Raw genomic sequence first — 25,908 nt, forward strand, 5'->3', positions numbered from 1 at the left:
TACTCATTCATTTTATACAAGAGTTAGATGCAAACCTCATAACTGAGGCACCTGTATAAACAGAGTTATGGTAATGTGGCTGTATTGTCTTTCATGAGGTCACAAACATGAAACAAAATGGACCAGGTCGTAGCTGGCTTCTCCACCGACTGTTTACACATTCTCCAAAATGGACATATTGTTTAATTCTCCCATTTTGGGGATTTAGAAGTTCGGCGAAGTGAAATCCTTTGTTCACCGTGTGGTCTCTCTCTCTGCATGACCAGTTGGAGAGAGTCTCCGCCAGGAATTTATGGCCTGAGATAACAGAACCTGGGTGTAGGAGAGAGTGAGAGAGAGGGGGAAGCCACAATCTACACCCAGAAAGGGCCACATCATGACAACCCCTACCTTGTCGCAACACAACTGATTGGCTCAAACACATTATTAAGAAGGAAGGCAATTCCACAAATTAACTTTTAACAAGGCACATCTGTTAATTGAAATGGATTCCAGGTGAATACCTCATGAAGCTGGTTGAGAGAATGCCAAGAGTGTGCAAAGCTGTCATCAAGGCAAAGGGTGGCTTCTTTGAAGAATCTCAAATCTAAAATATATTTTGATTTGTTTAACACTTTTTTGTTTACTACATGATTTCATATGTGGTATTTCGTAGTTATGTCTTCACTATTATTGTACAATGTAGAAAATAGTAAAAATAAAGACAAACCCTTGAATGAGAAGGTGTGTCCAAACCTTTGACTGTTACTGTATTTCACAGCGGTTTAGATGGTACAATAATTCTCTACACTATGCATTGCTTGTTTTGACACATAAACTGAAATTAGGCAAACTATTAGAATTTTAGCAACCAGGAAATGGCAAGTGTTTTCTGGATATTGCACCTTTAAACAGAAATGTTGCGGCAGTGAGCAAATTTCAGGTCTGCTGAGCGCAAACTTGAACATTGTGAAAATTCGGTGCAACTTCCAGCGTGCGTTTACTGTGAACACTGAGGCTGTACCTGCTTTAAGTTACAGTTTTAACAGTGGCCAAGTAGGCTACTGTGTCTATTTGATCATAATGTAGGCCTACCAGAGTGGACTACCATCAAAAACCTATGGAGAAAAAGCATCCTTTGACATTTTAACATGGAAATAGCTTTTCTATCATTCAGCCTACATTAGCAGCCAATGTGTGGTGTTTAATGTAGGCCTACATTCCACGAGACTTGAAAAAACATGCAGGGCTTGACATTAACCTGTTTAGATAAGGAGGTGACTGAAAATGTTGTTGTGTTGTTTGATGCAAGAAACCACTTTGCAAAAAAAATGCATTATTACAGAGAATTAGACAAATTATGCTACCCTCTACTTATTGGCTACTTATCTTATTCAAGCCTGTCTCAAAATACAACACTGCGCCTTAAAGACAAATAAAAGCTTTTTAGCTGACTCACTTTTCAAAGATGTCCAGAAATGTACACGTTTTTGTGCTCTTATAGGAAGAAATCACTCCCCTATTGCTGACTACACATTTTCTATAACTGAGCTAATGACGTACTAACTAGCAAAGGATATGAACAAAATATGCACACGTGGCTACATGCAGCTCTCGCTTTGATCTCAAAACAAGCGCATCTACTCACAAACACTCATGCTGTAAACCCAGTCCAGTTCCAAGTAAATGGCACAGATCCATATATGGCAATGGTCTATTTGCATATAGGCCTACTGCAGCTCTGATTGTTTATGCTGCACCGGTCTGTGTAGAGTACCGGCTTGTCAGTGCAATAGAATCCTACTCCGATGCGTTCTGCCTAGAACAAAATCTCTTGCATAGTTAGTTTTGTTTCGGTATGCTGCATTGAAAGTGGCCAATATTGCTTTGATTCGATCACAATCACAATTGCCACATTAAACGGAAATGTTGATAGTGTTAACAGGGAAAACTCTAGAACAGTGGACACTAACCTTTTCTGATTCAAGATTAATTTCTGAATCAAATTGCAAGCCGAGATCTACCGCTCAGATTTTTTTTAACATGACTTCAAAAAATTAAGCCTATGCAAGATTAACCTATTAAAAGCAGTACTGTAGCAGTGAGGTATAGGCCCAATACATTATCACCGCATATTGGATTTGCTTGAATTGCCCTGCCAATGCATTGTTGTTCTGGCCATTTATATTTAAACATTTGAGGTAGGCTATGTGATCACACCGGTAATAGATGCATTGTTGTATTACTTGTGAGGCACAGCTGAGTGAGCATACATTTAAATAATTAGCTTTTTACTTTTATTTTACTGGGCTTCACAACCGATGGAAAAACTGCATCTGATGGTCAGTCTCAGTGGAGGGAGAGAGCATCAAACTGAGGGTCTGCCTCAACATCCCTCCGCTCTCCCTTTCTTCCACTGACACGGACCAAAAGGCCACAGGAGGTTGGTGGCACCTTAATTGGTAATGGCTGGAGTGTAATTAGTGGAATGGTATCAAATACATCAAACACATGGTTTCCATGGTTTCGAAGCCATTGTATTTGCTCTGTTCCAGCCATTATTATGAGTCGTCCTCCCCTCAGCAGCCTCCACTTATCTGAGCCAGCGGTAGGCCTATAGTGCACTTGATACGCTCTCTGGGCCCGTCGGGAAGGCAGAGTTTGTACCTTCAGACGTGAAATGGTTCAAAATGGCAACAGTTCGCCTACCCGGCGCTCATCGGGTGCACCTACCGAGACAAATAACCTTTTTAAAAAGTAGGAACATAAGGCTATATCGTTGTTTTTTTACAGAAATGTTTGGTGGTCAACTAGGAATGCTTTGTTGAATCCAATGATTCCCACAGTTGTGTCAAGTTGGCTGGATGTCCTATGGGTGGTGGACCAATCTTGAATACACACAGGAAACTGTTTAGCGTGAAAACCCCAGCAGCATTGCAGTTCTTGACACAAACCGGTGCGCCTGGCACCGAGCCTACTACCATACCCCCTTCAAAAGGCACTTAAATCTTTTGTCTTGCCCATTCACCCTCTGAATGGCACACATACACAATACACGTTGCAATTGTCTCAAGGCTTAAAAATCCTTCTTTAACCAGTCTCCTTCCCTTCATCTACACTGATTAAAGTGGATTTAACAAGTGACATCAATAAGGGATCATAGCTTTCGCCTGGTCAGTGTATGTCATGGAAAGAGCAGGTGTCCTCAATGTTTTGTACACTGAGGTTTTTGTCTCGTGCCCGCCATCGGTTGTGATGCAACATGCTCTTGAATACAGGGTAGGAGCCGAAGGAGGCAAATACAACAGTGTCTGTGCTGTCAGTCCTGGAAAACAGAATAAGGAGACACAAAACACCTGAGAAGAGGGCGTGGTTTCCATGTGCATTTTAGCCACTGTCAGTCTCATACGATATCCAGTATGTTATTATAGGGTTTCGATGTTTATAATTTCTCTTGCACTTGTACCTGAAACATCTCTTGCACCTGAAACATCTGCCCTTAAGACTGCTCTGCATGCTCCCAACATCTGCCACATTCTGAGACACGTAGCAGAAGTTACAGTAGAGGTAACAGGTGGAGATATTCAAAGGGGAATTTCGGTAGTATGCAAACAATGTCCATAGTCAACAGCTCTGAGTATAGTAGTAGAGAAAAGCAACACCACACATCTGGCTTTAATTGTGTGACCACTGTTCTTCCAGCTCTCTGAATGCAGTGAAACTCCAATTGAGTAGCAGTGTTGTTTTGGCTCCAGAATACATGGTTTCAAGTACTCTCAGAAGGACTTAGTGAAAGGAAAGGATTTCCGAGGTGGACCCATCAGCACGTCACAGACAACAGGAGTGGTGGGTGGGAGGAACCCCAGGAATGTGGAATTAGTTCCCGGATGCTAAAGAAACAGTTTGTTATCAAACTTGGAGAAACACGATGGTCAAATAAAAAATGTAACACCCTCCCCTCTTTGAATTGGCTACTGCCACATTACGCAATATGCTACTGGCTGCCAGGCAGAACAGGGAATGTTTTGTTTCAGTGGTGTTTTCTATTTTGTTTGTCTCCAATGTGGTCAGTTAAATCATGTCACTTTCGGTCTGTACTTTGTGTTTAAATGTATCCCATAACAGTGAAAGTATGCATTGAATGGTGTTTACGCTAGATGAAACAAATGGGAGGCCATATGCATTCTTTTATAGACCTTTATGTAAAATAATGTTGGTCACAGGTATGCATGTGTGGAGCGCTGGGGATGTTTGACCCCTGACAGTCTTCTCTCTCTGTGGCTCCAGATGGCTCAAACTCAACTCCAAGGCCAGCCGGAAGGAGAAGGAGCGTGGCGAGATACAGGTAACGGTCCAGTTCACGCGCAACAACATGACGGCCAGCATGTTCGACCTTACCATGAAGGACAAGCCGCGCTCTACCTTCGGCAAACTCAAGGACCGCGTGACAGGGAGGAAGAGGGGCGACGTGGAGTCCTCCTCGGCTATTGTGCCGGGACGCTTCGCCGCCCTGTCGAGTTCCCTGGGGCAGCCATTCGGGGAGGGGGGCGGAGGGAGAGGGGGAGAGGACCCCGGGGAGGTAGAGGTAGCCGAGGAGAAGCGGAGCAAGGTGAAGGATTTTTTCCTGGGTAAGGGAAAGCTGCGGAGGTCCTCTGACACGAGGTCGTGTTCGTCGCTGGCCTCAGAAAGCAGCGTGTCATCCACAACCAGTGAGAGCCACTGCCCCCCTTCTCTGGGTCTAGGCCTCCTGGTGGACCCCCCCAGCTCCCCCATCTACAGCAGCAAGGTCAAAGACACCCACCATGGAGATACAGACCTAGCTAAAAAAGGTAAGCCTGCAGATTTCCTCTGTGTTTTAGATAAAAGATTTGCTCTATTTTTGTCCAAGGGTTTCATTTTCTTTTGAAATTGCCCTAAATGTCTGTAATATGCACAGTAATTCACAAACTGTATTTAGATGATATGCTGACAAAATGTTTAACAGACAAGGAAAAAGCATTTACTATATCTCAAGGACATGGCATGCTTATGCATTTTAAGGAATTGTTTGGAATAGAGGTTATTATTATACTTTTTCCCCCTCCAAACAGTGCTTACCACCACACAGTCTTCCCCAAAGATACTGACTCACAAGCGAGCCTTCAGCGACGAGGCGAGTAGGATCACCACGACTGCCATTCCCCGGCCCTGTCCTGCTGTGGAGTCCCTCAAGGGTCAAGGTATGGCTCTCTCCCAATCCTCTCTGTGCATCAATGGAAGCCACGTCTATGGATCTGAACCGGTGGGTCCCAAGGGCTCAAGCACCCTTCCATCCAAGCTGGTCCTGCTCGAGAAGTGCTCCCCTCTCTCTCGTTCGCTGCAGAACCTCACAAAGCGGAGCGAGGACAAGGGTTCCGCAGGCGAGGGCCGGCGCTGGTCCTTCGACAAGGTAAAGAAGGACGAGAAGGATGAGGAGAAGGAGGCCGAACCTCCAGTCTCCCAGTTTCAAAGTGCTCGGGTGGGGGGTCGGCCGGTGCAGGCAGCAGCCCCGATGCTGTCTTCTACTACCACGGTGGACTCAGCAGACAAAGGGAAGAAGCTCAGAAAAACGTTATTCTCCGGAGGGAGGAGTGATTCTCTACCTGCCAAGTCCGAGCTGAGCCAGGGTTCTCCTCCCCCTGAGGGGAGACTGCGAGGCTGGTTTGGCTCCAGTGACTCCCAGAACAAGCCAAGGTGAGTGGAGGGTCATTTCAGCTCTGTGTCTCCACTCTCCAGAGCTTCATACAGTTTTGCCTTCCATCGAAAGCACACAATAGACATCTACATCTTGGAAGGTTTTGATTTCCTTGTTTTCAGTGTCTATGCTGCCCCCTGTTCCTTTAAAACGGAAATGTGGCAAGTTCATCCACCATTTTACAGCAATCTCATATAGGCCATCATTTGATGTTCATACTGTCTTCACAACACAGCATAATAGTTGACATCTAGGCCATTTGTATAAAAATGTACTGTACTTCCAATCAAAAGAAAAGCAAAGACTCAAAGAGTCTATGTGACTGGAGTTGGAAAGGACATTTTGGCATATGTATATTTCACTCTTAAAATTGCTTGGGGTTCTCAAGTACTAATGCCAGAGGATCTACCTGAACTTAGGTTTGGTATGTTGTGGAACATTGATCAAGATGTGCACTAATCATCTGGTTCAGTATTCATAATGTCTCGGAAAAGCAGTGCTGACCCCCACCACATGTAACCTCATTCATTATGATCTAAAAGGCAAAACTGGTCCTAGATCAGCACTCCTACTCTCTTTATGAATACTGGCTCAGTACACTAATCACCTGTTCTTGCTATTAGATCATTCTGCAGTATTACTGTCTCTAATCTGACAGTAATTCCTGAATTACCAAACTCAGTACATCTTGCTCTTCACCTTGCTTCAGTAATTTGCTAAATGCAGTTTTGCTTTTTGTAGTAAACTCTTGTTGCTGTTTTCCATAACCCATTATTGTTTAAACTTTTGGCATATTCACAAGATAGTCCTCGAATAGACAGTAGTTGGCTGGTTTGCCTTTTTCTCTTTGTGTTAGACAAATGGAACCCATATTTTTAATGGGCCAGCTGGCACAGAATTAACAAAGAGGACTGCTTGTGCCTTCCCTCCACAGGCTGGAAGTTTCTCCTAAGGTAGAAAGCGAATCAGACACCCCTCCTCCTCTCCCCCCTCGCTCCCCCATTCCCCTCCAGTGCTCGTCTCCCTCTGCTTCTTTCACTGGCCATGCCTCGCCCGACAGTGCCCATCCAACTAACCCCTTCACTCCCTCTCTGACCCCTGACCCCATCTCTCCCTTCAACCCCTTCCTCCCGCGTATGCAGTGTAACCCCTTTTTTGAGGAAGAGGGCCAGAGGTCCCCCCCTCTTGCTACCTGCTCCCCTGTCACACCCCTCTGTCATTCCACAGCTTTGCCTTGCGTCCCCAGTCCCACCCACGATCCCGTCGTGCAAATTGAAATGGCCGCCATATGGCGAGACCGGCCCAGGCCTGTAGCCAGGCAGACGTCCCTCCCTGCCTTACTTCCGACAGCAGCGACGGCTAGCCCCCCCAATCCGTTTACGTCTCGCTCCATATCAGAGAGTGGGGGAGGAGAATGGGATGAGTCCTTTGACGCCTTTGCCTCCAGCAGGCTGAATTCACCAAAGGGCTCTGCTACCAATCACCCTTCAATAGCAACCTCAAGGCAAGCCCAAGTAAGAAGCACTCCTCCATATGAGAGTTACACTATTCCACCCATTGAGGAGATGAGGATGAGTGAAGAAGAAGAGCCTCCACCATTGCCGCCACGGAGGCCCATAATACGGACGCTGGTGAACGAGAGACCCTCTGACAGCTGGTTGCACAGGGGTCAGGAACTGGCTGTGCAGAAAGAGGCCTGTCTCCTGTCACAAACAGGCGCAGCTTCCCTACAGCACACAAGAGAATGGGGGCACAAGAGACACACACCAAGTCCCCACCTGTACCCAAGCCCAGGCAAAGACCTTGTCAGCAGTGACCTGTTGGACTTTCATACCGTACACTCACAACATTATGCCAACATATCTCCAGAGTCTCCATCTCCATTCAAGTCTGAAGATGAGTTCAAGAAGTTTGACTATGAACCATTACGAGATGAAGATGATAAAATTAGATTTACTGAGCAGAATTTATGGCCAGATGCAACAGATTCAATAATATCGTTGGCCTCAGAGGATACAACGGACGCCAGTCCCACTGTAAGAAAATATGCTATTGTAAAGAACACTTCACATTCTGAACTCAAAGACTTACCTCTGCCAGTAATGCTTCTTAATAGTGAAATGACTGTAGCCGATCTACTGAATAAGTCTTCCCCAAAACACTCTAAATCAGGTCTTAAGACGCTGGACATTGCTTCAACTACACCAGACCCAACAACGGGCTTGTTTTCAATTCACACAGATAAGCCCAAGTCCAGAAACAACAATTATGAATCACCTCCGCTAACCTTAGAAGATCTTAATAAAAACAAAAGTAACTCAGATTTTTGTTTTATTGACTCTGCTTCTGATGCTTCCCCATCTCCATCTGACATGATGACAGTGCATACCCTCAAAAGTTTAGGTGAGGAAAAATGCCAAACTCCACAAGATACTCCCATAGCATTATCTCATGAGCAGATGATGCTATATGCAGAAGATATGTTAATTTTTCAGAAGACTAGTACAATAGACGTCAACTCTGCTGTAAAAGTGAATTTACCAGAAGTCTCCTCGCTTTGTCAAGACAATTGTCAAGATGGAGGTTGTGAATTGAATACATCACGCAGAGATTCTGCAAGCGATATGAAGAGCATTAGCATTTTTACGCCTGACAGTCTTAACATAGAAAGAGAGACTGTAGAATTAAAAGACACTCAATCTCCAATGGATAGAAATGGCAACATGACAAAATCAAAGATAGACCGTTCAAAACTAGACCCTTCATGTCATGTTAGATCTTTTCCAGTTTCGCACCAGATGGAAATGCAACAGGAAGTTGTACGCAATAAACAGGAAGTGAGTCAGCCTCTGGCCAAACAAACCAATCCTGTCAATGAGTCTTCACCAAGGGGCACTAGTTCTCACAGAAGTCTCAAGGGAATGATACGAGAGCTCCACGGCAACAGTGGTGCAAATAGCCCTGGCAAAGGATTAGGTGAGAGCCCTCTTCACCGATCACCGTCTCCTGGACAAATAATCTCAGAGAGCATTGAAGGACCGTTCTCATATCAACCCACCAAATCTCCTTTTTCCTCACCTTTGTCACCGAATAGAGAGACAGCGCTCAATGTAGCTACATTATTTGTGTCCTTGCAAAAAATAAACACAAATAGTTCCACTCAGTCAATTCCAAAAGGAAACTGCTTATCGGAACATTCCTCGTCCAAATATGCTGGGACGATCAGCTTTGAAGACCTCCACGCCAAAGTAGCCCCGAACGTGAGAAGCCCCATGAGTGCCAGGTTAAGGCCTGGCATCACAGTGCATGCTTCCAACCCCTGTGCTTCCATCCCCTCCTCTGCTACCCCCTCCCTGGCAACTGAAACTAATAGCCAGGCTAAGCTGCCCCCCACCCCTGTCCCCTCCTCCATACATCACCCCCCGACCGTGAGGCCCAGTACCGGAGCCAGTGCCACCTTGGCTGTGGCCCCCTACACCTCTTCCTCCTTCTCCTCCTCTTCCTCCTACACCTCTGCCCAGCCCTTGGTCGATGCACGGCACACACTTTTGCCTGAGGAGACACAGCCAGCTAGCAACCTGCCCCGACAGGAGAGCAGGTGAGACTTCTCCTCACACTTAAGCGCTGCAGAGTGTACCCACTCAAACTCCTCTTGAGAAAATACAAATACCAGGTTGGGTTGCCAGTTTGAGTTACCAAATTGGGTTGCCAGGTTGTAGTCAACAATGGGATGAAATAGTTAGACATAGCTCACCTGCTGGCATAACTTGGAAATCGACATATTGTTAGACTGTATTCTCATTTTTCCAAACAAAAGACATTGAATTGGTCCCTTTGATTTAATCTATTCAAGTAGCTTCCTTAATTAAGAGGGGTTCTCTAAATTAATCAGTATATCTCCCCTGCCAGTACCACCTGCCCATGCAAACCCATTGGTTGCGACAGTGCATTGTTTTGTGAATTGCTTAATCTTTTGTGTTGCTCATCTCACTTCTGTGTTGTTCATTTATGTGTCATACATTTGTGTTGCTGACTGTCCCATCACATCAAGGAGTCCGCAACCACAATCAAAGTCATCATAATGAGAATCTCAGCCTAACCTTGATTAAACAACTGCTTTAGCTCTCTGTGCTGCCATTCTGACCATCTGTAAATTAAAGCAAAATGGAAGTGCCTTCCTTCACTCTCTCATTAGGTGTAGGGTGAAGTTGCCTCTATACGCTGATTTCCCACACTAATGGTTAAGGTTAGGATTGGGGGAGGGGAAGCTGTTCCTAGATCTGTACCTAGGGGGAAACTTCACTCTGGAGCCTGTCATTACTGATACGGCATACCTGCTCTGTGATATACACAAATCAGACAACATGAGCTCTTTTTACGCTCTCTTGCTGAAACCTGATGCTAAACACATGTTGTTATCATGTAGAGAACTGATTTGAGGTCTGCCTTATATACTGAAAATTCTATACCCAAGCCAGAGAGCATTGTTATGAATATTCCCACATACGATGCCAGGGCCTCATATTGTACTGTACTGATTTTCATGTGAAAAAGTATATGTATGTGATGTATGTGATGTTTCCTCTGCAGCCCCCACCCAGTGAAGCCCTTGACCACAACAGCCAGTCAGGGGGAGAAGAAAGAGGGCCGGTCAGTTCTGGAGAAGCTCAAGTCTTCCATCCATCCAGGCCGCTCTGCCCAGCAGACACTGGCCGTGGCTGAGACTGAGAAGAAGATTGAGGTATTAAAAAGGCCACAAACTCTGTGTTTGACGGGCAGCCCAATTCTGATATTTTTTCCACTGACTGGTCTTTTGACCAATCACATCTAGATCTTTTCACATCAGCTCTTTTTCAGAGCGGATCTGATTGGTCAAAATACCAATTAGTGGGGAAAATAGCATAGGAAAAAAAAACAGCATAGACCAGCATACATTTCAAGCTGGTCTATGCTGGCTTATGGTGGTCAGTGCTGGTATGATGCTAGTCAATCTGGTCTGACCAGCATGGTCTAGCTGGTTCTTCTGGCAGACCAGCATGGTCTAGCTGGTTCTTCTGGCAGACCAGCATGGTCTAGCTGGTTCTTCTGGCAGACCAGCATGCTCTAGCTTGTCAAGTTGGTCTGACCAGAATGGTCTGGGCTGGTTATGCTGGCAGACCAGCCTAAATTGTGTTTTTATGGTGATTGGCATTTTCTATATTGCTGGTGACTAGCCTTCACTGTGTTTTTCATGATGACCAGCCTTTGCTATGTTTTGGACACTGGTGACCAGCATAAGCTAAAGCAAAATCAGCATCAAGTTCCATTATGTTGGCTTCCAAACTGATGTTTAAATCCTATTGGAATTCAGCCAGAGTGGATTCCCACAATCTGCATTCAGAATGACTTGCAGGATTAGAAAAATGAATGAATGAAAGTACCTAAACCATCTAAACTGGAACAACCATTTCAGTAACGGGTGCAATAAATCCAACTAACAGATTGGATAAGTTTATAAAATGTATGTTATTTATCAACACTGGCGTACCACATACCCCGCAGGCCAGGGGGCCCATGGGGGTCTTTTCTCTCAGCGTCATGGGAAAATGTGTAGAATAGCATGAGATTAGCTTTAAAACTGCACATTTCCCTCTCTGCCCCATGGTAATATGTGTAGAATTGGAGGAAATTCGCTTCAAAACCGCAACATTTTCTCTCAGCCTCATGGCAAAAAGAAAAGTATGAGATTAGCTATACCTTGCTCACACCTACAGTATACCTTGCTGAGACCACGGGGCCAGTGAAACTGTGGTACGCCACTGTCAATCAATGTACATGCAAAAACACAGATATTGACAGAAACAATTAAAAAAATCTAACTGCAATAGAGCATGCTGGGAAATATCCTAATGATGCCAAGCAGTCTCCTCATGGATTGCAATATAATCAGTCCTAATCTGCGTCCAAAAATGACGATTACCTTTTGTTATGACAACTTGAAAATCGTCCCTAATTAATCGGCCATTCCGATTAATCGGTCGACCTCTACTTTGGAGTCAACCTCACTTGCAATTTGAACTCACAACGTCTTGGTATCTGGCGTAGCACACACCCGCACAAGGCTTGTATTAGCAACACTAAAACAGCCACAGAGCGATTTTCAATTTTTTTGTTTCAAATTAACAAATTATTGTATTTTGTGGAATTTATACAGTGCATTCAGAAGGAGTTCAGACCCTTTCCTTGACTTTTTCCACATTTCGTTACGTTACATCCTTATTCTAAAATGAATTAAATAAATACAAATAATCCTCAATCTACATACAATACCCCATAATGACGAAGTGAAAACAGGTTTTTAGATTTTTTGGTATATTTAAAAATAAAAAACAGAAATACCTTATTTACATAAGTATACAGACTCTTTGCTATGAGACTCAAAATTGGTGCATCCTGTTTCCATTGATCATCCTAGAGATGTTTCTACAACTTGATTGCGCTCCCCTGTGGTAAATTAAATTGATTGGACATGATTTGGAAAGGCACACACCTGTCTATATAAGGTCCCACAGTTGACAGTGCATGTCAGAGCAAAAACCAAGCCATGAGGTCGAAGGAATTGTCCGTAGAGCGAGACAGGATTGTGTCGAGGGACAGATCTGGAAAGGGTACCAAAATATTTCTGCAGCATTGAAGGTCCCCAAGAACACAGAGGCCTCCATAATTCTTAAATGGAAGAAGTTTGAAACCACCATGAGTTTTCCTAGAGCTGAGCAATCTGGGGAGAAGGACCTTGGTCAGGGAGGTGACCAAGAACCCGATGGTCACTCTGACAGAGCACCAATGTTCCACTGTGGAGATGGTTGTCCTTCTGGAAGGTTCTCCCATCTCTGCAGCACTCCACCAATCAGGCCTTCATGGTAGAGTGGCTAGACGGAAGCCACTCCTCAGTAAAAGGCCAGCCCACTTGGTTTGCCATAAGGAACCTAAAGGACTCTCAGACCATGAGAAACCAAGAACTCTTTGGCCTAAATGCGGGTAGCCGCATCATGCTGTGGGCATGTTTTTCTGCGGTAGGGACTGGGAGACTAGTCAGGATTGAGGGAAAGATGAATGGAGCAAAGTACAAAGAGATCCTTGAAGAAAACCTGCTCCAGAGCGCACAGGACCTCAGACTGGCGCGAAGATTCACCTTCCAACAGGACAACGGCCCTAAGCACACAGTCAAGACAACACAGGAGTGGCATCGGGACAAGTCTCTGAATGTCCTTGAGTGGCCAAGTCAGAGGCCGGACTTGAACATGATTGAATATATCTGTAGAGACCTGAAAATAGCTGTGCAGCGACGCTCCCCATCCAACCTGATAGAACTTGAGAGGATCTGCAGAGAAGAATGGGAGAAACTCTCCAAATACAGGTGTGCCAAGCTTTTAGCATCATACCCAAAATAAGACTCAGGCTGTAATCGCTGCCAAAGATGCTTCAACAAAGTACTGAGTAAAGGGTGTGAATACTTATGTAAATGTGTTATTTCATTTTTTTACAAACCTGTTTTTACTTTGTCATTATGGGGTATTGTGTGTAGACTGATGAGGGGAGGGGGGGGGGGAAACTATTTCATCCATTTGAGAATAAGGCTGTAACGTAACAAAATGTGAAAAAAGTTAAGAGGTCTGAATACTTTCCGAATGTACTGTATAACATTCCGACCTTGTTTAGCATTATGCAGTCCAGATATGGCATGAATCCAATATTTGTATCCGTTTGAATCACTTTTTATTTTGAAAGGCAAAACGCCAGTCAATATGCTTAGCGGTTCATGTATTTTACTGTTAGCTGTGGCTAGGCTAGTGGGGGTCATTGTGGTCGATTGTGTAGCATTCGTTTACATTTATGATTATAGTTGTTAATCTGTTGTGATGTGTTGGACAAACATACAATTCAATGGTTTTACATGCTAGATAGCATACCTTTTGCACTATTTGTAAGTGAATAGCCTATATTTTGGTACAGATACTAATTAATTGAATAGCATCCGGGAACTTGCAGGTGCCTTGGTGGAAGAGTGGGGTAACATCTCCCAGCAAGAACTGGAAAATATGGTGCAGTCCATGAGGAGGGGATGCACTGCAGTACTTAATGCAGCTGGTGGCCACACCAGATACTGATTGTTAATTTTGATTTTGACCGCCCCTTTGTTCAGGGACACATTATCAAATTTATGTTAGTCACATGTCTGTGGAACTTGTTCAGTTTATGTCTCAGTTGTTGAATCTCATGTTCATACAAATATTTACACATGTTAAGTTTGCTGAAAATAAATGCAGTTGACAGTGAGAGGGTTTTTCTTTTTTTGCTGAGTTTATGTACTGTTCATGTAATTGAACATAGGATATGAAGTACAGTTGAAGTAGGAAGTTTACATACACTTAGGTTGGAGTCATTAAAACTCGTTTTTCAACCACTCCACAAATTTTTTGTTAACAAACTATAGTTTTGGCAAGTTGGTTAGGACATCTACTTTGTGCATGACTCAAGTAATTTTTCCAACAATTGTTACCAGACAGATGATTTCACTTATAATTAGTTGTATCACAATTCCAGTGGGTTAGAAGTTTACATACACTAAGTTGACTGTGCCTTTAAACAGCTTGGAAAATTCCAGAAAATGATGTCATGGCTTTAGAAGCTTCTGCTAGGTTAATTGACATCATTTGAGTCAATTGGAGGTGTACCTTCAAACTCAGTGCCTCTTTGCTTGACATCATGAGAAAATGAAAAGAAATCAGTCAAGACTTCAGGAAAAAATTGTAGCCCTCCACAAGTCTGGTTCATCTTTGAGAGCATTTTCTAAATGGCTGAAGGTACCACGTTCATCTGTACAAACAATAGTACGCAAGTATAAACACCATGGTACTGCGCAGCCATCATACCGCTCAGGAAGGAGACGTGTTCTGTCTCCTAGAGATGAACGTACTTTTGTGCGAAAAGTGCAAATCAATCCCAGAACAACAGCAAAGGATCTTGTGAAGATGCTGGAGGAAACCGGTACAAAAATATCTATATCCACAGTAAAATGAGTCCTATATCGACATAACTTGAAAGGCCGCTCAGCAAGGATGAAGTCACTGCTCCAAAATCACCAATAAAAAAACAGACTACGGTTTGCAATTGCACATGGGGACAAAGATCATACTTTTTGGAAAAATGTCCTCTGATCTGATGAAACAAAAATGGAACTGTTTGGCCATAATGACCATCATTATGTTTGGAGGAAAAAGGGGAACGCTTGCAAGCCGAAGAACACCATCCCAACCGTGAAGCACGGTGGTGGCAGCATCATGTTGTGGGGGTGCTTTGCTGCAGGAGGGATTGGTGCACTTCACAAAATAGATGGCATCATGAGGTAGGACAATTATGTGGATATATTGAAGCAACATCTCAAGACATCAGTCAGGAAGTTAAAGCTTGGTCACAAATGGGTCTTCTAAATGGACAATGACCCCAAGCATACTTCCAAAGTTGTGGCAAAATGGCTTAAGGACAACAAAGTCAAGGTATTGGAGTGGCCATCACAAAGTCCTGACCTCAATCCCGTAGAAAATGTGTGGGCAGAACTGAAAAAGCGTGTTCGAGCAAGGAGGCCTACAAACCTGATTCAGTTACACAATTTCTGTCAAGAGGAATGGGCCAAAATTCACCCAATTTATTGTGGGAAGCTTGTGGAAGGCTACCCGAAACGTTTGACCCAAGTTAAACAATTTAAAGTTAATGCTACCAAATACTAATTGAGTGAATGTAAACTTCTGACCCACTGGGAATGTGATGAAAGAAATGAAAGCTGAAATAAATAATTCTCTCTACTATTATTCTGATATTTCACATTCTTAAAATAAAGTGGTGATCCTAACTGACCTAAAACAGAGAATTTGTACTCGGATTAAATGTCAGGAATTGTAAAAAACTGAGTTTCAATGTATTTGGCTGTTGTATGTAAACTTCCGACTTCAACTGAATGCATTTTTTTTTTTAATATTATAAATATATTGTGATAATGACAACTGTGAATTTATATTATTCTTCAAAGCAATTGTAATACACCAAATAATTGACCCTTGACACTAATGAGAGAGCTTTTCCTGAAACCAGACAACTTTCTCTTGTCTCATAATTTCTCCTGTTTTACAGGAAACATATGATCTGTTTTCCTGGTCTCAATCCTGGGACTTTTAACAAATACATAATTAACATGATATTTATTTTTTATCACAGGATATTTGCTTTAAAGAATTTCTCTCAGCCTTATGGCAAAATGTGTAATAGCAGGAAATTAGCTCTAAAACGACAACATTTTCTCTCAGCCTCATAGCAAAATGTGTAAAATAGCATAAGATTAGCTATAAAACTACTTTTTTTGTAAGAACATAGTATATGGGACTGATATTAGGAAATTTTGCTAAATGAATTTGATTAATATTATGGTGTTTCTTTTCCAAGGGGTTCAATTCCCCGACGGGGAGGAAGGAGTAGGGTGTCCTTGTAAATAAGAATTTGTTCTTAACTGACTTGCCTAGTTAAATAAAGGTTACACTAAGAACATAACATTTCTACACCATAATTGTAGTCTAACCAATACCCAAATGGAGATTCAATGAAAATTAAAATCTCATTGATTTATCAAGACCAGTCCCCATGCTTATCTCAGAGCAGCGCGAAACGGTGCTAAAATAGTTGTAGGCTAATGCTTTAAATCCTATTGTTTCTAACTTCAATATGCTCTTTAAATAAATAACACCTACACCACTTTTAGCAGCACATTACTCAACACTAGTGAGACTCATGTCGCCTACGGTAGGCCACCAGTATATCGAAAAATATGACGTGACTCTCCGCCAATAATTACATATAGGATTGGATTGGAGGATATTCGTTATGGAATGGATCCATAACTAAATAAACGTTGGCATTTTGAAAGAGTGTTTTTATCATTATTTTATTAATGAAAGCATAAAGATGCCATTATTAGTTATTGTTTTAGTTTGAACGTGCAGACTGGCACTAAGAACAGCGGGAATGTTTCCCTAGTCAGCGCCATTATTAGTGCAATGTCCCTTAAAGTCTTGCTCTGTGCTACCCAGTGTGGCGGGGTGGGGTTCCACTCCCCATCCCCCCTTCCTCCTCCTCCCTTCCCAATGGGCTAGGTCCGTCTTCTGTGCACGGCTCTGTGGCCCATTCCGTGCACCCGTGCCTTGAACCTTGCGCACTTTCAGTGGATACAGCTGGAGAACTGCAAGGCAATCCCATTGTGCGCCACTCGGGAACCATGACCAATTGTCCTGCTAATAACAGGGTTAATAATATATCTGTGAGAATATCCAAGGGGCTTTTATGTAAAATTAATAATAAAAATTGCTTTGTTTAAAAATAATATTTTGGAGGTGATTTAATTTTCAAATAACATAAAATGAGCGAGGAAAAAAAGCCATTCATGAACACGGTGTGAGACATTGTTGCTAATTTGTAAATAAAGCCAGTTTGTTATTTAGAATGATTTATTTATGTTTTTATTATCAGTTAGAGACACAGTAGGACCCAAAAGCATAATCAGTGCTCAAACTCCCCCTTGCGCTGGTCTGGAGTAATGAAGTCGTGACGCCGGGTACCGTACTAAACCACAAATTACGTCTAAATCGCACAGCATAATCGCTAAACTTTTAGTGGAGCAACCACTGTATGCATCTGTTGGTCACAGATACCTTTAAAAAACAAGGTAGGGGCGTGGATCAGAAAAACAGTTAGTATCTGATGTGACCACCATTTGCCTCATGCAATGCGACACATCTCCTTTACATAGATTTGATCAGGCTGTTGATTGCAGCCTGTGGAATGTTGTCCCACTCCTTTTCAATGGCTGTGCGAAGTTTCTGGATATTGACGGGAACTGAAACACGCTGTCGTACACGTCGATCCAGAGCATCCCAATGGGTGACATGCCTGGTGAGTATGCAGGCCATGGAAAAGTACATTTTCAACTTCCAGGAATTGTTTACAGATCCTTGTGGTATGGGGCCACGCATTATCATGCTGAAACATGAGGTGATGGCTGCAGATGTATGGCACGATCTCTGTGCATTCAAATTGCCATTGATAAAATGCAATTGTGTTCGTTGTCCGTAGTTTATGCCTGCCCATATACCATAACCCATTATTGACTGTACGTTTGTTCTTCCCATGTGTAACTCTGTTGTTGTTTTTGTCGCACTGCTTTGCTTTATCTTGGCCAGGTCGCAGTTGTAAATGAGAACTTGTTCTCAACTGGCCTACCTGGTGAAATAAATAAATAATATATTTTAAAAAACACCGCCATTTTGTTCACAACGTTTACATCGTGTAAACAAATTTGTGCACAACATTTGAGTGAAATAAGCTTTTTGTGCATATAGAACATTTTATTTCAGCTCATTAAATATGGAACCAACACTTTACATGCTGTGTTTATATTTGTTCAGTATAGAAACAGTGTCCACACATTACAAATGAATCATTGAATATAGTAAAGGATAAAAAGTCCATGAATTCACATAATGAAACATTATTGTCTACTTTGGGATAACTGGGCAGTTCAAAATTCTATGGAAAAGGTTTTGGTCATGTTCTATTACCTGACAGCAATATATTTTATTAATTGGGTCCCTCTTCTTGTTAATCTGTGTTTCCCCATTCTATGTCACAGGTCCAGATCAGTGATTACTTCAAGATATGAATGAAAGACGTATTCTCAAAGTATTCATACAGGGCCTGTGTTTGTCTTCTCAGGAATCGTTAGCAGACAGCTCTGCCCAGTACGAGCAGCTGACAAACATGGAGCTGATTTCCCTTCTGCTGCAGCAGGAGATGGATATGGAGAAGCAGCAGGTGGCCTCTGACCAGCAGGCGTCGATGCTGGAGAAACACGAGGCGGAGCTGAAGAAGATCAAGGCACAGGTGCGCGACCTAGAGGACTACATCGACAAGCTGCTGGTGCAGATCATGGAGCAGACACCCACACTCCTCCAAGTGCGCTCCCGGCACAAGTGACCACTAGTGCTAGTGTGTGCACTTATAATCAGTATAATATAGGGCCATGGTCACCATCAAACCCTGGTCCTGGAGAGCTCCTAGGATGAGCAGACTATTGTTCCAGCTCAGTCCCTACAATAGTGCATTTAACTACATTTGGTGGTCAGTTGTTTAGCCAATCAGGTGTTATAGTGCAGGGCATGAAACAAAAGCCTGCACATCCAAGTAGTTCTTGCGGACCAGGGTTGGTTACCAATGTTCCAGGGTCAGGTGTAGTCCAACACATCCCTAAGCAAATACTAAATCTCACAACCATCCAGGTTTCACTGCTGATACCCTGCCCTGTTGATATAGACACAATATTACCCATGTGCATGCTTGCTATTGCTTTACACTCGCTACTTAGGATAAGGAAAGTGACAGCTTTTATCAAATGTACTGCAAGAATTCTTATAAATGTGCATTGATGAAGAATATAGAAAATGTCTTCCTATTCATAAAGTGTACAGTAAATGTAATATTCAGTGGTATAAATTGTTCTTACGTGATATGACTTTGCATACAATTCTGAAAACATTGAAGTGTTTGAATTAGTATAACAATGACCCAAATTGTCTTCATCATGGTAAATACTGTCATTATTTGGCATAAGACTCAAAAACAGACTGACCCGAGGAGAATTCCACTGAACTTAAATTTGTTTCCATGGAGAAATGTGAGCTTCAGCTAGTGTCATATTGTGTAAATTATTATAAAAAATATATAAAAATGAAAATGCATGAAGACAGATGTCTTAAACAGACTGCTTTGAAGGAAATTCAGCTGAATTCAAATTTGTTAAAATGGAGAAGAATAACTTGAGCTAGTGTCATATTTTGTAAATTATTGTATATATATATATATGTGAAGAATATATAGGAAAACCATGTGAAAATAGATAAACATTTGGTAAGAGAACAACGGTTTCTTTTCAAAGCTGCTATATGAAAAGCCAAAACTAACAAGCGCTAATGATTTTTTCTCCTATTTAAGAAAAATAATAATAATTAATTTTGCAACATATGCAACGCATGACACCTTTCAACATGAATTTGAGAATGTATGCAAGTTGAAATATCCTCGGCTTTGATATAATTTACTATTCATTGATGAAGTGTGTGCAAAGAATAAAGTGACAAATGTTCATGTGAAAAGGTAGGTACTACAATGAATTCAAAGGCATTGATTTATGCTAAGTTAGGTATGTTTTCACGTTTTGGTTTAATTTGCAAAGAGAATGTATACAATTACAGATATTTTTGGGGCAAATCATTTTTTATATGGCATTGCCTGTATTATGGTATTATTTAGTACAGTACGTCAATACAGTACTATAATTTAAATGCTATTCATGACCTAAGCACTGTAACATGTAAAATAAAGAAAATTGCTTATCAAGTGATTCATAATTTTTTTATCCTCAAACTTGTTTACATTATACTTCTACTAGTCCTTATGCATTAGTAGTCTAAATATTGTGAAAGTCCAAGCTGCCCTTGTTTTCACAGCCCATATATAATGAAAGGAATGCTGATTGCTGACAGTATAATATTATGCTGACAATTAAGTATTGCAGACGTCTTCTTTCTAATGGCAACATTACTTTCTCTCCACTGCAGGGCACTGCTATGCCTGCTTAGTATTGATTTCCACTCCCCTTGTTCCATTTTGGTTTGAGCACATTATCAGAATGAACGTACAGTAGGAATCTGCACGCTGTTTTACCCCATGCCCTGTGACTTCCATTTTTGTTTTCATCACTTCCATCCAAACTCGGCAGGAAAAGCTCCATGAGATACAATATCATTCATTTCCCCCAGTAATTACATGTACAGGTAACTGCCAAAATAATGGAAATACTTGTAGAATCTATGCCAATGTGCATTGAAGCTGTTCTGGCTCTTGGTGGCCCAACACCCTATTAAAGACACATTATGTTTGCGTTTCCTTTATTTTGTCAGTTACCCGTACATCTCAGAGTATAAAAGAAGCCACTTAGATGTGAATTTCTGAAGAATAAAACAGGTTCACATTATCTAATATCAGTTTAGTATCAGTGTACGCATAGTAAATGTTATTTTACTTCATTGGCTGTTTGCTCCCAACTCATAGGAATCCCCACCCAGTTGACTACTTTAAAATGTTTGAAGCCCTCAGTGGCAAGTTCCATGTCAAAATGGGCTATATTCATGATGACTCCTCTCTCTCTATGACAAGAGGCACAACTCCGATATTTTCAAAATTCCCCAAATGCAATGTGCATCAGCTTATATCATTTGTAACAACCTAACAATTACGAAACTTATATTCGATCAAATAAGCCTCACATACTGTAACAAATTAGCAATTATATTTTTTTGTGGAGCAAATTCTCATTGAACTCCATACAAAATCTCCTTACTTCATGGGTTTATTTTCAGAGACACTCTTTTCACGCCATTTTGCCCGGTGGGCGGTGATATCCACCAACATTTAACACTTTTAGAACACGGAAGCCAATGCGGAAACTATGGATACAACTTCCATACCTATACATCCTGACAAAATACACCATATTACTGGCCTGATAATGTGACTGGACCTTGTGGGCTAAACGGTCGAGAAAACCCCCATAAATGACCCAAATGGTTGCCCAATCAGGCAGGCTTTTGGGAGGTTATTCAAATGGCATAGGCTATTCACTGCAATGTACAGCCTAGAATATAGATTTGAACTAACATGAAAACAATAATTCTAAACAACATGATACATTTTTTGTCCCTAAAAAACTGAAACAATATCACAAGCTTTTTGAGCTGAGGACTGGGAGGGAACGCACTCAGCACGGCCTTATGAGCGCAGTGTAGGCTACCTATAGTTGCAGCATGGTCTCATAGACAACATAACATAGTAAAAGTAAATCCGTAACAACAAAATTTGTATAATGTTACGTTTGGTATGGTTACATAAGACAGATGGTTATTTAGGGGGGTGGATGCATGGGTGTTTTGTATAATATGAACGTCTATCAACCCAAAGGTTGTGAATTCAAATCTCATGTTCGCTAATTAGCAACTTGGCATCAGTTGCTGGGACCTCTACTATCTGTCCAGTGATCCTGCCGACCAAGGCCGGGTCTGAGGAGCTGCTTGGCGTAGCAATCATTGAGAGAGGACTTCAGTTCTGTATGTGAATCCATGATAACAATGACAGAGAAATCAGATTATCTCGAGGGACAATCAAGGTGGAACATGGTTGTGGACAGAATTGCAGAGTCTCCACGAGGCCTGGACAGAGTCTGAGGACAAAGTGAGGAAAATGATCTCGGAGAAACTAAAGATGGACCACAGGAAGATTGAGGTGGAGCACGCCCACAAGACTGGAAAACCTACCACCGGCCCAGGTGACAGGCACAGGCCGATAATGGTCAAGTTCCTGAGGTTCAAGGACCAGGCAGCTGTTCTGGTAAGAGCCAATAACTTCAGAGGAACGTAAATCATCTATCCTGGACATCTATCCTGAAGCTGTAGCCAGAAGAAAGAACTTATCCCAGCCATGAAAGCTGCCAGAGCGTGTGAGGACATTGCTTACATCTGCTATGACAGGCTCATTGTTCACCCTCCCTCCATATAGCCTGGAAGGGGTGAATGAGTGTCAACCGCGCAGCCCAGCGCACACACACACCAACTGATTAATGCACTGCTGAATGTATATGTTTTCTCTTGCTTTGTTTGCTCTTTTCCATATTATGATCAACTCTGATAAGGTACATAGGAAAGGGCTGAAAATAGCCCATATTAATATACACAGCTCAAAAAAATAAAGGGAACACTTAAACAACACAATGTAACTCCAAGTCAATCACACTTCTGTGAAATCAAACTGTCCACTTAGGAAGCAACACTGATTGACAATAAATTTCACATGCTGTTGTGCAAATGGAATAGACAAAAGGTGGAAATTATAGGCAATTAATAAGACACCCCCAAAAAAGGAATGGTTCTGCAGGTGGAGACCACACACCACTTCTCAGTTCCTATGCTTCCTGGCTGATGTTTTGGTCACTTTTGAATGCTGGCGGTGCTTTCACTCTAGTGGTAGCATGAGACGGAGTCTACAACCCACACAAGTGGCTCAGGTAGTGCAGCTCATCCAGGATGGCACATCAATGCGAGCTGTGGCAAAAAGGTTTGCTGTGTCTGTCAGCGTAGTGTCCAGAGCATGGAGGCGCTACCAGGAGACAGGCCAGTACATCAGGAGACGTGGAGGAGGCCGTAGGAGGGCAACAACCCAGCAGCAGGACCGCTACCTCCGCCTTTGTGCAAGGAGGTGCACTGCCAGAGCCCTGCAAAATGACCTCCAGCAGGCCACAAATGTGCATGTGTCTGCTCAAACGGTCAGAAACAGACTCCATGAGGGTGGTATGAGGGCCCGACGTCCACAGGTGGGGGTTGTGCTTACAGCCCAACACCGTGCAGGACGTTTGGCATTTGCCAGAGAACACCAAGATTGGCAAATTCGCCACTGTGCTCTTCACAGATGAAAGCAGGTTCACACTGAGCACATGAGCAAATGTGACAGAGTCTGGAGATGCCGTGGAGAACGTTCTTCTGCCTGCAACATCCTCCAGCATGACCGGTTTGGCGGTGGGTCAGTCATGGTGTGGGGTGGCATTTCTTTGTGGGGCCGCACAGCCCTCCATGTGCTCGCCAGAGGTAACCTGACTGCCATTAGGTACCGAGATGAGATCCTCAGACCCCTTGTGAGACCATATGCTGACACATGCACATTTGTGGCCTGCTGGAGGTCATTTTGCAGGGCTCTGGCAGTGCACCTCCTTGCACAAAGGCGGAGGTAGCGGTCCTGCTGCTGGGTTGTTGCCCTCCTACGGCCTCCTCCACGTCTCCTGATGTACTGGCCTGTCTCCTGGTAGCACCTCCATGCTCTGGACACTACGCTGACAAACACAACAAACCTTTTTGCCACGGCTCGCATTGATGTGCCATCCTGGATGAACTGCACTACCTGAGCCACTTGTGTGGGTTGTAGACTCCGTCTCATGCTACCACTAGAGTGAGAGCACCGCCAGCTTTCAAAAGTGACCAAAACATCAGCCAGGAAGCATAGGAACTGAGAAGTGGTGTGTGGTCACCACCTGCAGAACCATTCCTTTTTTGGGGGTGTCTTACTAATTGCCTATAATTTCCACCTTTTGTCTATTCCATTTGCACAACAGCATGTGAAATTTATTGTCAATCAGTGTTGCTTCCTAAGCGGACAGTTTGATTTCACAGAAGTGTGATTGACTTGGAGTTATATTGTGTTGTTTAAGTGTTTTCTTTATTTTTTTGAGCAGTGTATGTAGCCTTAGAAATAAGGTTCATGAAATCAATTACTTGCTAACATCAGATAACATTCATATATTAGCCATTTCTGAGACACACTTAGATAATTCATGATACAGCAGTAGCAATACAAGGATATAACATTTATAGAAGAGACAGGAGATCCTTTGACTGATGGCGCCGGAGAAGATGACTGACGTTTTATGTGCTCCTAACCAATTGTGTTTTTATGTTCGTTTTTTTTTTGCGTTGTTCTTAACTTATTTATTTTACTTATTTTGTAAATAATGTTGCTGCTACCATCTCTTACGACCAAAAATAACTTCTGGACATCAGAACAGCGATTACTCACCACGAACTGGCAGAAGCTTTTTTTTCCCTTTAACGAGTCCGACGATCCCGATGTGAATGACATACTGCTTTCCCGGGAACAGGCCCAAACCCCTGTCATATGCGCGAAGAGACGATGGAGAAAAAGAGGACGGAGGTTGGGCTTCCTTCTGAGAATTTGTAGGCAATCGAATAAACCCCCATGCCTTCCATTCTGCTAGATATCGTACAATAATTGGAAAATAAAATGGACGACCTACGAGGAAGATTAAACTACCAATGGAATATTAAAAACTGTAATATCTTATGCTTCATGGAGTTGTGGCTGAACGATGACATTGCCTAGTTAAAGAAAGGTTAAATAAAAACATATAAATAAATTATCAACATACAGCTGGTTATACGCTGTATCGGCAGGATAGAACAGCGGCATCTGGTAAGACAAGGGGTGGCGGACTATGCATATATGTAAACAAGAGTTGGTGCACGATATCTGAGGAAGTCTCAAGGTTTTGCTCGCCTGAGGTAGAGTATCTCATGATGAGCTGTAGACCACACGATCTACCTAGAGAGTTTTCATCTGTATTTTTAGGAGCTGTCTACATCACAACACAGACCAATGCTGGCACTAAGACTGCACTCAATGAGCTGTATTCCGCCATAAGCAAACATGAAAACGCTCATCCAGAGGCGGCACGCCTATTGGCCACCTTTACTCCACACACAGAGACGCATACAAAGCTCTCCCTCCATTTGGCAAATCTGACCATAATTCATTGGCTTCATCAGTAAGTGCATCGATGATGTTGTCCACACAGTTGACCAATCTACCACCAGGCCAAACAAACGTCAACCCGAACCCTCCAAGATTCCCCCGCGGTTCCCCAATAGCTGTCCCTCAACCATTCGAGACCCCTCCCACAGTCCCTCAGGAAGAAAAAATAAAATAAAAAATAAAATGAGCTCCATTCCCCAACCCAACCCCCCCCCCAACGCACCAAGAGAGTGAACTAAAGAGAAAAAAGGAAAAGACAGAAGAAAATAGCAAACAACAATGCAATTTAAAAATAATAATAATACATTTAAAACAAAGAACATCAAGGACAACTAAAACCATAACAGCAATGCCAACTGTAAATGTTTGTGTGCATGTCTGGCATGTCTGGCACTTGTATGTGTTCTTGTATGTGTTTATTTGAATGAGTGTGTGTGTGTATATGCATGTGTACAAACACCTGCACGGCATCAGCCTCAGGCAACCCTGCATTAGTTGTAAAAACACTGCCACTTAGTGTCATTCAAATGTACTTTTGATTATGATTTATTTTTACTTTAAATTATATATTTTTTTTAACTTTTATCTTTGACCATCATTCTCTCGCACTCGTCTCCAATTCCACATACCAACCCTCAGCCCATCCCATCTATCTCTGCTGGCCACCAACTTTTCTACGCAACACATATCTTTCAACTATACTGTGATGT

The 25,908-nt window shown here is 42.6% G+C and overlaps 1 protein-coding gene across 2 annotated transcripts in view; it reads left to right on the forward strand.

The window, feature by feature from the left end:
* Positions 1-20,167, forward strand: part of LOC129822823 (rab11 family-interacting protein 5-like) — a 33,386-nt gene extending 13,219 nt beyond the window's left edge. Inside the window, exons 2-6 of one of the 2 annotated variants that reach the window (XM_055881259.1) lie at positions 4,267-4,808; positions 5,070-5,691; positions 6,627-9,290; positions 10,283-10,433; positions 18,488-20,167. In XM_055881259.1, the coding sequence (XP_055737234.1) occupies positions 4,267-4,808; positions 5,070-5,691; positions 6,627-9,290; positions 10,283-10,433; positions 18,488-18,748 (4,240 nt within the window). In that variant the 3' untranslated portion in view covers positions 18,749-20,167. The remainder of the gene's footprint in view (positions 1-4,266; positions 4,809-5,069; positions 5,692-6,626; positions 9,291-10,282; positions 10,434-18,487) is intronic. The other variant, XM_055881266.1, reaches the window with a different exon arrangement.
* The last annotated feature ends 5,741 nt before the right edge of the window (positions 20,168-25,908 follow it).

This window comes from Salvelinus fontinalis, chromosome 2, assembly GCF_029448725.1.
Source record: "Salvelinus fontinalis isolate EN_2023a chromosome 2, ASM2944872v1, whole genome shotgun sequence".
In the NCBI taxonomy this organism is placed as follows: domain Eukaryota; kingdom Metazoa; phylum Chordata; class Actinopteri; order Salmoniformes; family Salmonidae; genus Salvelinus; species Salvelinus fontinalis.